General features: G+C 46.6%; 1 protein-coding gene across 2 annotated transcripts in view; it reads right to left on the bottom strand.

Moving 5' to 3' along the window:
• Window positions 1-405: 405 nt before the first annotated feature.
• MRRF (mitochondrial ribosome recycling factor) overlaps window positions 406-15,196 on the bottom strand; it is a 44,235-nt gene continuing 29,444 nt past the window's right edge. For both annotated transcript variants that reach the window (XM_016210935.2, XM_087822893.1), the window contains 2 exons: window positions 10,012-10,171; window positions 406-2,446 (listed from right to left, as the gene is read on the bottom strand). In XM_016210935.2, coding sequence (XP_016066421.2) covers window positions 2,369-2,446; window positions 10,012-10,171 — 238 coding nt within the window. In that variant the 3' untranslated portion in view covers window positions 406-2,368. The remainder of the gene's footprint in view (window positions 2,447-10,011; window positions 10,172-15,196) is intronic.

Below are 15,196 nucleotides of genomic sequence, written 5' to 3'. Positions count from 1 at the left end.
GGATTGGGGACTTCTGAGGAGTGTCTTCTAATTTTTAACATTCCAGTTTCTTGTAATTTCTAACACACGCGCATGCACGCACGGAAGAAAAGAAAATAAACCGGAAAGAAAGGTTTTGAATTCTCTTTGGCCTGCATTTTTCATGAGACTTTGAAAGTGGTTGAAATGAAGAGAGGAGATGGTTAATTCCTCTGGCGAGTGTGAGAATGCCATACCCAGCTTTTGGCTTTGAAAGAGAGAGAAACTGAAGGAGGGAGAGGGAGTTGCTCTGGCGTCATTAGCTACTCAGCACATCCAAACAGGTAGTCTTAGTCTCGTCCCTGCCACCACCGAAGCCCTGACCCGCGGAGTGACAGAAAGTCTTTGATAAATGTCAACTGAAATAGAGCAATCAGCTGAAAGCCATTTGCTGAGCTGCCTGACGGCCCTGGGCCTGAGGCTTTCCTTTATTCATTTATCATGATATACGGCTTTGGCCAACATACACACAGGAGAGAAATTGTTGACATGTGGAACCCAAGTACAGAAAATCTTTCAATTTCCCCCCCGTCTGTTCACCAAATAAGTTTTTGTTTATTTAAAGACTACAGAGGATTTGGCTGTTAAGAACCAAATGCCTTTGGAGTGGAGTTACAACATAATTTATCATTTCCTCTGTTTATTAAAAAATCCTGCATCTTGGAGAAGCACATTTGCAGTGAGTGGGGGATTTTGGCCACTCACGAAAGACTGTTGCAAAGCCCTCTCTATGTGGCTCACCCGCAAAGAAGATTCCTTGATTGCTCTTTCTCACCTGTTTTCCCTTCAGCTGACTTCTAGTCGTGCGATCGCCACTCAGGGCTGGTGGACAGGGTCTGACAGAGGACAGGTAGGCAGGGCAGGGCATGTGTCAGCTGCTTTCACCTTGGACCTAATGCTGCCCGAGTCTGCACCGGCTGCCTTGCAGCCCACCCACCGGTGCAGGCGGAGGGTGATGGGCTCCCCCACTGCCCCGGAGTCAGACGTGCGGGAGCTGATGCTGCTCCGAAGGGCGAGGCTGGGCTGGGCCCTGCTGCAGCCAAACCGGATGCCCTTCCACAGGCAGATGGGCAGAACTGGACTGAACGTCCTGCCTTCCACCCGCGTTACATAACAGCAGGTCAGCCCCGGCACCGGGTACCCTCCCAGACGGGGCCACGCCTTGCCCAGTTTTGTATTCCCAGCGTGTGGCACTGTACCCGACACAGCTGGTGCTCACTGAATGTGTGCGAGGCGGCGGCTGCTGCGGGTGGAGCTCGTGCTGTAGATCAGCCTGACCCGAATCCCAGCTCTGCCGCGTGCTGGCTACATAACCAGGCAAGAGACCGCACCTCTCTGAGCGCTCCCCTCTCTGTGCAATGAGACTGGCGGTAAATAATGAAATCCTCTTACCAGCTGTTACTTTGGGCAAATTACCCAATATTGTCAAGTCTCAGTTTTCCTATCTGTAAAATAGAGATAATACACATCTCGAAAGTTTACTGTGAAGATAAAAAATATTGCCTAGAACTGTATCTAGCTCATTGTGGCTATATTATGAATGAATGAATGTATGAATGAACAAAAGAACAATTAAAAGAAAAATTACTGGGGGGTGGGGAACTAACTTCACCCAGTACCCAAAGATGAGTCACAACAAGCCGCTTGTCTGTCACTAACAGGCAGACCCTGGGGAAACGTCTCTCATTACCAACTAAATGTTGAGGACAGAGCCAAGACTGAAGAATGACGAATGACACCAGGGGTCCTGGGGTGGGGGGAGGAAGACTCCGAGGAGGCACTGGCCTGGCTGAGCCGTGAAGGATGCGCAGGACCAGCCAAGTGGGGAGCGGAGGCATGGTCCAGGCTGAGAAGAGCGTGTGTGAAATGATTTAGGGGGAAGAGTATTGTCCTGGCTGCTTTACACACAGGTCCCTAGCAATCATCCACCCACACCGATCTGTCACTTCCTTTGTGCTTACTCTTCATTCATTTTAATTTTATTGTTCGGTGAAAATGGGCCCATAGCAAAGGCATCAGTCACAGCCTAGCAAAGTGTAAAGTTGGGGACTGGGCCCGACTAATTGCTTGTAAAGGAGGCTCCTGAGATGAGGAGCAGTCAGTGGTGAGCCTGCTGGTGGTCCTAGTCATGTGGCAGCACGGACATCCTCAAAAAGCCCACCCATGCCAGAAGGCCGGGTGCAGAACGGGGCCAATGGGACCGGGGGCGGGAACGAGCAAGGCCAGTGTCCCCCTGGAAGGCTGGGCCTCACAAAGACTGCTGGGTACACGGTGACGGCCTTCGTGTGGACAAGGCAGAGATGCCAATTTGCCACCCAGGGGGTCCACTGGAAACTGGCCTAGTGCACTTTCATCCGAGGAGCTCTTTGGTCTTCACTGCCAGGTGCCTGTCCAGCTCTGCAGCGGTGTCGTCGGCCATTTGGCTGATCTGCAGAAACACAAAATGAGACAGCCTGGTACCCAGGGCTGAAGAGGAGTGGGGGAAAATGTTCCAGAATTATGAAAAGGTTGTTTGGGAAATAACAACGGTGACATAAGCTCACGTTCACGGAATCCCAGCCAGGCACTGTGCCAAAGCTTGATGTACACACTTTCACTGATTCCTAACAGCTACCTCATGAGATGCAGTTATCACCCCCACTTCACAGGTGAGGTAACTGAGGCAGTTAGACCACCTGTTCAGGATATACAACTAGAAGGCAGCAGTGACAAAAGTTAGTTCTGGGTAGTCTGCTTCCACAGCCCCCAGTTCTTAACTATTATTATAGAGTACAGAGGAGACGGCCTTGTCTGTCCCTTAACAAACTTCCAGAATTCCCTGCTCTTAGACACGCTGCTGTATAAGCCCGCATACTAGCTGATAAGAAGAATATTAAGATTCCGGTAGTTAAGCAGAAAAAAGTCTTGAGAAAGGATGAAGTACATCTGGCTAACAAACATGGAAAATTCAATAGACACTGAAGAAATGGAAATTCAAACGAGACATAATTCAGTCATCAGAGTTAACAAAATTTGATGTTGTGGTTTTTAATTACAATATTCAATGCCAGGAAGCTACGGGAGATGGACAAGGTCACATATCATCCATAAGGACCAAAACGATGCAAATGTTCATACCATTTTAACTCCAAATTCTCTCAACGGGGAAACTACCACAGGAGAGGAATCTGAAAAAAGTATAAGTTCTACATACAAAGATATTTATCCAAGCTTTATTTTTAATAATGAAAAAATGAGAGAATCAGAAGTGAAAGAACAGGGAAGTAGCTGAATACATACAGACTTAGGAAGGGTTAAGCGGACCCATTTCTCCAGAGAGGGTATAAACATGAGCAAGATTCAGTTATATTTCTGAAACGTCTCAATGGTTGGCTGTTTTAGAACAAGCATGGAGTCTTTTGTAATCATGAAAAAGGAATGCTTCGAGATATTATTTATAATATCACAGAAACATGCTTATGTTACCCCTGAATTAACGAAAAAGCAGGATACAAAATTGTGTATATGCATACATAGCAGGAACAATCTCAAATGTTAAAAATTATGCATATTTTTTAAAACTGGGAGGAAAGCTGTCAAAATATTAATAGTGATTATCTTCTAGTGATGGGAAGATAGCTGATATATTATTCATGTGGCGTCTGTCACAGCTACCAGAAGACCTAGTACACAGCAAATGCTCGGGAAGGAGTTACTAAGATAATCATTATTCAAGTGTTCTGTGCTTTTCTTATTTTATGCAATAAACCTGTACTCCCTCTGAGAATGAAAAACAGTACAATTTGGTAGGTGCTGTGGTCTTCCTCCGGCATCTAAAGGGGACATGAGGCGGGAAGCCTCGGGCAGGAAGCTTTGAAGGGGTGCTCAGCAGCACAGGGCTGTTTGACATCTTTATTTGCAGACCACAGCCCTTGGCCAGGAACTGCAAAATAAATGCACTGGAAAGGGTAGAAACTAAAAAGAATTTGGAGCAATTGGCCCCAGGCACAAAGACAGCCAGGCTCTCGCCATAGCAACAGCTGCACATTTTTTAGCTGGAAAAGCAAAGCTCCCGGGGCTGCCGGGCACTCTGGGAGAGCGCATGGGCTCAGAACGACTGCACAGTCCCTCCTCACTGAGGCGCCGCAAACCCTAGAGATGGTTCTTCTGCCCCCACCTGAGCAGCTTGCTTTGCATGGGGTATGGCCTGGTGCCCAGCAGCACTCCAGCATGTGTGGGCTGGCAGCCTGGGACAGCCAGGGACAGGGCTGCAAGCAACGAGGGCTGCAAGCCTCCTCTGGAAAAACAGTATTTGAGGACAGAGTCGGGGCCTGGGGGAGGAAGAGTACCTAGGGTAACAATTGGATAATGAGGGTTCTGGGCTAAATTTTCAGTGTGGTGACAATGTACAAGTCCTTTCACCAGGCTGAGTCTCAGTTTCCTCATCTATCAAATGGGGATGCTGGTCCATCCTCAGAGAGTAGTTGGGAGGGTTAAACAAAGTCATGAATATTCAAGCAAATTTTAAATTGGTTATTTGCTATGCAAATGCTGCTTGTGTTACTCTGATTTTTACTGTCACTTCCTGACATCTTTTCAAATTAATTAATTAATGAAAATATTTACTAACTTTCTGCTATATAACAGGCACAAAGTGCCCTTGGGGACAGTCTGCCTACAGTTCCTCTTTTCCATCTTTATCAGACTTCTTAAAATAATGATGATTAACGACAATGACAAGGATACTAACAACACCTCCCACTCACTACATGCCAGACACTGGGCTAAAAACTTCACATGCATTATTTCACATAATCTTCAAACATAGGACATTCCATAATTATCCCCCTGAAGGTATTAGGAATCTTAATTATTTCAGCTGACAGTCGCATAGTTCATACTGTGCAGAAGTGTTTTGTCCTCTGTTACTTCGTTCAAAGCCAACAACCTCACATAACCTCTCTAGGGCAGGCGGCGCAGCGACATCCCCATTTTGCAGAGGACTACATCAAGGCGTACAGTGTTAACAACCTGCTCAGAATCACTCAAGTCAGCGCTGCGACCAGGAACTCAGCCACCCGGTTGCGGCTGGTGCCGCTCCGCCCTGGGGACAGCTCGATGGCCTAGTCCTGCCCCCTTCCAGGCAGGAGTGGCAGCTCAGTAGGACAGCCAATCCCAGTCCCATGTTCAAGGTCAGCAGGTGAGGAGGGAGAAGTGGGCTGCGCAGATAGGCAAAGAATTACTGAGGACCAGCAACCACCCCAGCCACTTTTAGGGAGACTGCAGGATTTTTCCTCTTACCCATCCTGCGAGACAGGCATTACTGCTCCCACGTACAGTGAGGAACCAGACGCCCAGAAAGGTGAAGCCATTGCTGACCTTCAGAGCTGACAAGTGAGAGCCGTTGTGACTCCAAAGCAAGAGCCCTTCCCATCACAGTCCGCTGCTGCCTAGAGACTGTAACACCACCACCACCACCACCACCACCACCACCACCACCACCACCACCACCACATCTGCTCCTTACAAGTTCAGGAAGATGAAAGGGGGAGAGGAAGAGGGGCGGCAGGAGCGCAAAGTACACCCTGGGGCAGGCCTGGGAAGTGAGGCACCCTTCCTGAGGCCTGGCACCAAACACCCTCAGTGCCCTGGGTGCTGCCTCCACCGTGTCACTCAGCCCAGGCTGCTGGGAGCCTTTCCTCCCCTCAGCCCCACTAGCGCCCGGCGTCACTTCAGAGCAGCTTGGGTTCTCAGAAAAAGGCAGCAGTGAAAGGATCTTGGCCGGATTTACTGGTGGTTTCTGCCAAGTGCTTTAATGTTCAGCAGGCCCATTTGTAACAAACTAACGCGAAGGTGAAACAGCAGGCTGACAGATGTCAGAGCCCCAGTGGAAGACCTGGGCCTTTGTCAGCAGAGCGGCCTGAGCTCTGGGTGGGGTGAGGGTGGGGTTTGGGGGGGGGGGGGCGGGTCAGATATGATTGCAGGGATAGAACCTACCACAGAATCATTTCCTCCTTATATACTGAAGATGAAACATTTTTATAATACAAATTTGACCTCCAAAGACATTTAGAAAATTTTTTTAAAAATTAAGAAACTCTCACAAAGGATAAAATTAAAATTGCTCATAATCCCATTACCTGAAATGACCACCATTAATATTTAAGTAGATAAGCACCAACCTTTTTATGTACATGGAACTCTTCATTATAAATGGGAAATCATATTATAATACTATTATGTAATCTACCTTTCAAAAATAGATTCCAAAATCTACCATGTCTGTAAAATATTTTTCAATTTTTGATATATAAGATTCCAGTAAATGAATGTAAAACAACTTATTCTCCCACTGTTGGAAATTTAGACAGTGTTCAGTTTTCTACCATTATACATAATCAACAGACACTTCACTAGACAAGATTTTTGACAATTTATTTTGGATAAATTCCTAGGTCACTGAATTATAAATGTATGGGTTTTGGAATATGTTGCCATACTATCCTCTAGAAAAATTGTATGGATTTATATAAAGAATAACTCAATCTTTCCGGTAGAGTGTGCAGTAAAAGCAACACTCTTCCAACATAAGTAACGTTTTAAGCTCACATTAAAATTTCTAGGTTCAAATTTAGTGATTAGAAAAGGCAAAAAAAATTTTAAATACACATGTTCTAAAAACCCGTGAGTGATTTAGGCAGGATGTACCAAGAACCTTAAGACATGGGTTCCCTTTGCGCTGAAATTCCACGCTTGGGACTGTATCCCAGGGAAATCATCTCAACAAAGATGTGTATATAAAAATATTCACTGCAACCTTATTTATAATAACAAAAAGTTTAAACAAACTAAAAGTCCAACAAGAAGGCTTACAAAAGTGAATTATGGTATGACCACAGACAGGCTGTTTTGCAACCATTAGAAATGTCTGTTTACAAAGAGCTTTTTAAGACACAAGAAAATGCTAATGGTTTTAATGCTGAACAGAAAATAAAAAGCTGGCTACAAATTGTATGTACAGTACATGTTCTCAATCATGTTTAAAACTATGTAGTTTAAAAAAGGAGGGAAAGAAGAAAAATTCCAAAATGTTAAGAGCAGTTGCTCCTGCAATGTGGGATTATGGGGTGAATTTTTCCCATTTTTTAAAATAGTCTTCTGAACTGTACATTTTCTACAATGAGCATCCAATACTTTGATAATCAGGAACAAAGTAAACAAATATATATTTTAAAACTTCTTGATAAAGCAACAACCAGTCCCTGCCTATTTACTTATATAGAAACACACACCAAAAACTCCAGAGCGGTGCCTTCTGTCAGGAAAAGGGAACAAAGTGAAGCGTGTACAAGACTGTCTCCTGATGATTTCCTTACTTGGCCTTTGAACCACAGGACAGTAAAAAGTTATTATCAATAATGGAAAGAGCTAATACTTAAATGAGAATATCTTAAATAATAAAGATTGTTGTGAAATATATGTAGCATGATCTTTTTTCTTGTAATACGACATACATGCTTATAGAGATCATTTGAATGTTAATAATGGTCATCTCTGGTGATGGAATTTCAGTTACTTTCTTATTAATTTTTTAAAAATTTACACTAAACTTGGTTTGGTTTAGTATCAGAAAAAATAATACTTCTCACTTTGAAAAATAATTAACAGTAACAAGCACTGAATAAAAAAATCTAATCTGAAGAGGACGGTGAGAAGCCAGGTGCTCAGGAGTGAAGGCTTCCAGCAAGGCCTTTGTCAAGCGGGTTTCATCAGGAGAGCTGGCGGCTGAGCATTCTTCCTTTCTCAAGGAGCATGGGCACTGGTCCCTGAGGCAGACGCCCACACTTGCTGAGCGAGGAGTGATGAAGGTCTGGGAGTCCACAGGCTTACCATGAGGAAGCAGCCAAGAAGCCAAGTGTCCGCTGTAGCGATGAACACCCCGGGGAGATGGACAAGAAGCTGGCTCAGCTGGGGCCGGGGCCTGATCAGGGCGCAGAGAGGCCAGCCTAGCCTCTGAACCTCTATCAGCCGATGCAGGGAAAGAGGTGAACACCGAGATGGCAAGAAGGGAGCTTTGAGGGTCTAGGTGTCAGGTAATGGTGCTTCTAACAGCACCAGGGCAACCCTGCAGGGCAGGAATTACAATCCCTTTTTACAGTAGAATCAGACTGAGGAGTCAACTTCCCCAAGGTCACCAGGACATCAACTGCAGAGCAACCTCTTTCCACTTGACCCATTCCACACCCTCCATGTCTGCTTTTGCAGAATCATCTAGGGTACTTTTAAAAAATACACATTCCTGGGCAGACATGCTGAATCAGAAAATACAGGAGCAGGGCCCAGGGATCCATCTAAAATTCTCCCCTGGATGACTGTCTGGCCCGGCCTGTGACTGGCACTCAGCCTGCTGGTCCACGAGAAGGGGGGCAGTGAGTCAATGTATGGCTTCCTTGTGTCTTTGCCTTCCACTTCCTCCCCCTTCCTCCACATCCTGCTTGCACGCCTGTTCAATCTTACTAAAAAATGCTTTCACTGTCAGCGAGGTGGCTTTGGGTGAGCACTTCACAGTACACTCAGCATTATAAATTCTGTCTCCTAAACAGTGGTGAATTCATCTCCCTACTTAATTCCACCTGTACCACTCAGGTTCAGGCCACCACCTCTGCCTGGTTAGATTTCTGCAACAGCCTTCCTGCCTCCAGTTTTGCCCCCTGCAATCTGTTTTCTGAACAGCACCCATGGTCATTCTTCACAAACACAGAGGTGATTTCCCCACTGCCTGGAAAAAACATTTCAAGGGAGTTACTCTAAAAAATGCAAGACCCCTAGACCACACTTCAGACCCCAACTCAGTCTCTGTGAGTGGGGTCCCAGATACCTGTATTTTTATAAGCTCCTCAAGTGATTATGATGCTGTGGTGGATTAGATGGTTGTTCAAAAAATATTCACTCCCTCCTCCAGAACTCCGTGAACAGAAATACTTCCCTGCCCCAGTGATAATGGGGTTGGCCAGTGGGATGTGACAGGAACAGGTGCTTAAAATGTACGTGAGTGGTTGGGGCTCTACCCTTGGTGTCTGCAGTTGCCATGCATAGATGCCCTGGAAGGCTTGTTGACTCCAGAAGGTTGAGAGCTACAGAAAGCAGACTTAAACCCAATCAGAGATATGGAGCCAAGCCCACTGAGCCCAACACAGAACAGCTATATCCCAGCTGTCTACAGATATGAGGAGATGAAATAATGCTTGATATTGTAAATCACTGAGTTCTAAGGTAGTTTGTTGTACAGCATTATTGTGGCCACAGGTGACTGATAAAGATGCACAGCCAACATGGGAATCTTTAGACACGTTAAGAGTCCAAACTCCTCAGCGTGGAATACAAGACCTTCTATGAGCTGGCCGGCCGCCGTCTTATCTGTCCACCTCCTGACCTCAGCCTAGGCCCATGGTTATCTAAGTGAACACTGTTCTCAGACATCACCACCTCTGCACACACTGTTCCAGCCTCCCTGCTTGTCCCCCAGTTTCACTCCAGTAGCTCCTTTAAGACACGTATAAGCATCACTACTTGGCACACTAAGAACACTGTCAAATTCTCACTTCTCAGCACCCAGACCACCTCCGCAGACAGAGAGCAGTAGTGCATGGGCTCTGAAATCAGCCTGCCTGGGTTTGGATCCCATTTCTACTGCTTAGCGGCAGTGTGACTTGGGGCAAATTACTCTGCTTCTTTGAACCTGTTTCCTCGTTCCCCACACCTCGCAGCTTTGTAGCTATGAGGATAAATGAAGCGATGTGGGCCCAGCAGAGCCTGGCATGCAGTGAAAGGCCACCAGATCTCCTCCTCCCTTGCCCCAGGGTCCAGCATGGGCGAGGCCCAGGACAGAGACCCAGGCAATGAGGCCCATCAGTGAAATACCAGGGTACGGGGTCTTTGTTTTCCTCACCTCGGACATGAACAAGTGATTTCCTGGACCAGATGCAGAAACATTACCTCTGCTGGGAACAGTACCTGCTTTTCTATGAGCCGAATGGTGTCCTCCGAGGCCTTGTCCTTTGATTTCTTCAGCTTATTCATTGCGTTGCTGCGAACCTTCCGTAAGGAGTCTTTGGCCTTGTTGGTGTTCTGTTTGGCCAGTTTCGCCAGCATTTCCCTGTGTTCCCTGGTTACTCTGATAAAAGGCAGAAGGAGGTTCAATAAAATCATCCCGCACATTAAGTGTAGCCAAGACTTTAACATCACGCTGTCCGTGAGCTCAGCAGTTGTAACCTTACTCTCTGGTGGATGAGCCTCCCACTCCGACACGCATGGGGATGCTAGGGTCAGGCATAGTTCAGGAGCTGGCAGAGGAGAGCCGGTGAGAGTCCCGCTCAAAGGCCGAGCAGGGGCCGAGGCAGACGGCGGGTGCCCGAGCCATGACCCTCACGGAGCAACTCACTGTGTCTCCACAGCTCCCGCTCCACACCGGGAACTGTCGGCGCCCGTCTCGGGCGGTGGTGTGAAGATAACATGAGATGATGCGTGTACAGTGTTTAGCACTGACCCTGGCACATGCCAAGTGCTCAATGAAAGGAAGCGACAATTAGCTATAACTCCATCCCCTTCTCTCCCACCAAGGAAAGCGATCGATGCAAATGAGTGATGACACTATAGGAACAGCATCGTCTCTAAACCTCTAACTCACCAAGAGCAAGTAGCAACCTTCAGAATCTTAACCACTATTATAGCAAATGACTTGTGAGTCCCCTCAAAACTGACCGAGACACAACACGAGTCCCAACATAACACGTGAGAACCGACGCACCAGTTAACTTCCATAAGGACCATGAGAACATCTGGCACATTACAAATGCTAATGATTGTCAGTTATTTTTACTGTTAACATCCTCATCGTAATCACAACAGCGAGCACATGGAGGGCCACGGCACCAGCAGGACGGGCTCTTTATACGGTGGTCTTTACAGCGGTACGAGGTAGTTATTATTCCTCCTGTTTTATGTTGAATCGTCACAGCGACCCAGCAGAGTAGGCCAGCATGTTTGTCCCGCCTGCGTTTCTTTGTCATGTACACACTGAGGGCCCACTACCTCTCGAAGCCAGTGCTGGGCACTGAGGGCAAATGATGACCAAGACGGACCTTTGTCCAGCTCGTAAGGCCCTCAGCCAGGGAGAGAGGTCAGTAGAGAGAAACTGACAGCACAGTGAGGGGTTGTGGACAGGGACGTGGGGAAGCAGCAGGTGCCCCAGCACAGAAGAAACTCAGCCAACTTACCAGTTTCTGTCCGAGTTTGGAGAGGGCAGTAAGGGAAGGCTTTCCTGGAGACATAACATCTAAATGTGGTCGTCGTTTGGTCTGTTCACTAGCATTCTGGGCATCATTCCTTCCAGTAGGAGCGCATTTCCCCAGCCACTCAGTGTGGCTGCACAACTCACTTTGGCCAATGAAACATGAGAGAAATTATGTGCGTTACCACAGGGCAGAAGCTTTAAGGGCCAGTGTGTGCTCTACCATAGTCGGTTCTGCTGGCCACAGTGTACGTGCACATGGAACATCCATCAGCTCGGCTCCCGGAGTGCCTGTGATGACCGGCGTCCGTCAGGCAGCATGAGCAGGAACTAAGTTTCTGTCGTGTAAGCCGTGGAGAATGGGATTGCTTGTTACTGCAGCGTAGCCCACTCTAGCCTAACACCACACTGGGATCAAAGGAGTACAGGCTGCCAGGGCTGGCACGGCAAGGGGAGGCTTCCAGAGAAAGCGCAGGGAGAAAGGCTGTGAGCTGCAGAGACCAAGTTTCATTTGAGGAGTTGACTAGAGCGCAGATAATAAAGAAGAGAGTGACAAGAAGAGGCTGGAAATCCATATCATGGAGGATCTTGTAAGATCATGAACACCATTGTACGGATTAAAAACTGAGATCCAAAGCAGTGTGGTATCTTACACAAAGCAAGACCTAGTCTGATCTATCGCAAAAGTCTTAGTATGACAGTGGTCTTAGTATGGTCTTAGGATGACAAAGTCCTCTGCCCCCGGGGTCCTGGAGTGGACATCCTTCGCATATGGTGCCTGACCCTCAAATCAACGTGGTTCTTGCCCGGTAAGGACAATCCCCAGGTCCGGGTACATGTTCTGTGTGGAATGGTGGCGAGCAGGTGTTAAAGATCCACCTGGTATTTTTTCCCTGATGGGATGAGAAGACAACTTAAAAGTTTCGAGAAGGAACACGCTCTGAAGACACACGGACAGCTGTGGCGTAAACAAATCCTTCTGGAATCGGCCAATTAAAGGCATTCTCAAATGAAGGTGATCCTGATTAGTACCATCGCTAAGCCCCTCTGTGCCAGTGTATTATCTCGCTGGTCCTCACAAGTCTACGAGCTGGTTCCCGAACCCCACTCTGCCCAGAGGAAGCTGAGGCACGCAGAGGCTGAGTGACCTGCCCGGGGCTCGAGGGACAGAACCGGGATTCAAACCCAGACCTTTCTGGCCCGTGTTCCCTCCACTGCTCCACGCTGCCTCCCCCTGTAATCGAGTTCACATGAATTATGTGCTGCCGCTACTTCTGCTTCCAGGCAGAGAGCGTTTCAAAGCAGTAACATGAAGCTGAGCACTAACGGACAAAACCGCCATGTCGGAGTTTAGGGATTTGGATCAGAGCTTGTTACTTTTATGGTTTTTAATTCATTGAACAAAAATCATGCTGACATGTTTAGGTCTCTTTTTTGTTCTGCCAAAGCATATGTCAGTATAAGGAAGGAACAGGAAAATTAAAACTTGATCCACTGATTCAAAAAACTTAATCCTGCTGAAATACTAGGAGGGCAGAAAATAAAGGAGTGCAAGTCTGTAAGAAACCTCTTAAACTTCCCCAGCAAGAAGGATTTCAACCTTACATTTCATAGATAGTTTGAAATAGGTATCCTGCTGTTTAGACAACCTTTAATAAAATAAATTCTTTATCTAATCAACATCCTTTTCACGACACTGTTTTATTTATATTTTACATGAAGGGAAAAAAACCCATACATTTAAAAATATAAAAAAAGGGACTCAAAAAAATCTTAAGAGTAAAAGGTGATATAAAGGAAACAAAATCACAATATATGTAATTTGGCCTTAATAAAGTGCATTTTGTATTTATTAATGTAAATATGACATTGCTACACTATTAACACCAGACAGTTTCCACACATAATAGTATCCAATTATTGACACCGACAAAAATATTTCCGTTTCAGATGCAAATACAGAGGCAATAATCTAAGGAAATGGAGACGGGAGCACAGAGAGAAGGGGAAAGGGGGGAGGAAGGGGAGGGGCGCCCACACAGGAAGGGCTGGGTCTGGGGTGTTGAGCCGAGAGGTATCTAAGACGTGAGATCAGAAGCAGTGAGGGTGATGGAAAGGCAGTAGTGTTGAAGTCAGTCCTGTTTCATCCCTGTATCTATCACCCAGAAGCTGACTATGCTTGGGCAAGCTACTTAATTCTCTCTGAGCCTCAGTTTCCCCATCTCTAAGGTGAAAAAATTAAGAACACCTTAATGTCTTAAGGTGCTTGGGAGAAGCAATCGCAACATGTATAAAGAACCAGTAGAGAAAGCAGCAAATGATAGCATTTATGAATGTTTTAATCAAACACTTAATTACTTTCTCATGAAATGAGGGAACATCTGTTTTAGAAAAGAAACATACTATATTATGGAAATATTTTAATGCCTTTCCAAACCAGTGATTAATACATCCGATTGTCCCCTCTCGCATCCGTGGGGTTCTGGGAGCACACGCTAGCTTGTGTCCAGGCTCCTGGACTCAGCCGCTCTGCGCCTGGCGTGCGCTGGTTCAGCAAGCACTGGCCGAGGCCCCTGTGCTCCGTGCCAGACGCTGGGCCAGGCTGAGGGGGATCCAGAGAGGAGGAAGGCCTGGGCCAATTTCTCCAGAGGCTCAGTCCAGTGGTGGGGACAACTGTCAAACACTACTTAGAAAGTGGATGACTGCTGCTAGGACAGAGGGACGGACCTCCTGTGGAGGGAGCGTGCAGGAAGTACCACTCTTACTGCCCCGAGATTTGAACAATGCCCAGGAGATGCAGAGTAACTTGTCAGCTGCAGAAGGAAAGGGCATTTCAGGCAGAAGCACGGTGAGAAATATAAAGGCAGGAGGGCCTGAGACTTAAAAGGGTGAGTCAGGGTCAAATTTGTTCCGGAGGCCAGGCGCTTTCGAACCTTCTTTAGCCACAAAACACTCGTTTCTAAGAAAACCAAGGCAGATAGAACAGATAAAAAGAGCTGTTCCAGTGACTTAGGGAAAGGGCATCAGGGGAGGGGGTGGCCTAGGAAGCTCAGCTCCACCCTGACTGCCCTACACATCTGGGCCCCCACTTACTGGCTGAGTGACCTTAATGAAGCTATTTAAAAATATATCTTTATTGATTTCAGAGAGAGGAAAGGACAGGGAGAGAGAGAGACAGAAACACCAATGATGAGTCACTGATCGAGCCCGCAACCCAGGCATGTGTCCTGACCAGGAATCGAACCCGGATCGCCTGGATCCCAGGTCCACACTCAACCGCTGAGCCACGCCCGGCCAGGCAAGCTATTTAAGCTCTCTGAGTTTTGATCTTCTCATCCGGAAATAGAAATTGAAAACAAAAACTAGCATCTACCTTTCAGAGTTATTGTGAGGATTGGATGGGATAATACATGGAAAGCACACAGCCCAAAGCTTGGTAGAGAATAAGCAATCAGAAACGTAAACTGCCTTTGTTGCAACTGTTGCTTATGTTCTGGCAACCACTGAGGCATCTCCAAATAAGGGAGAGTTTATTCATGAAAGCTTTCAGCAACAGAGGAAGGGCAGGGCAAGCAGTCTATCTCAGATGACTTTTTGAGATCTGACTAGTAATTTAACATCTCATATACATTTTAAAATACAAATACTCCCAGCATATGGCCCTGAAATTTTCTTTCGTCAGTACCCATCCATCCATCCGTCCATCCATCCATCCATCCATCCATCCATCCATCCATCCAGTTTACAGTTTCGTTCTATAGCTATTTACTGGGCACCTATTATGTGCCAGCCACTGTGTCAGATACTAGGGATATAGCATCAGACACCCTGAGTTTACCGCCTGGCAAGGAAGGCAATCATTAAACAAACACATGCACAGTTAATCAATACTTTACAGTCATAATAAGC

The sequence above is a fragment of the Miniopterus natalensis genome, chromosome 12 (genome assembly GCF_054644295.1).
Source record: "Miniopterus natalensis isolate mMinNat1 chromosome 12, mMinNat1.hap1, whole genome shotgun sequence".
NCBI classification, from domain to species: Eukaryota; Metazoa; Chordata; class Mammalia; order Chiroptera; family Miniopteridae; genus Miniopterus; species Miniopterus natalensis.
The sequence above is the reverse complement of the archived record's forward strand: the minus strand, read 5'-3'. Positions and strand labels throughout refer to the sequence as shown.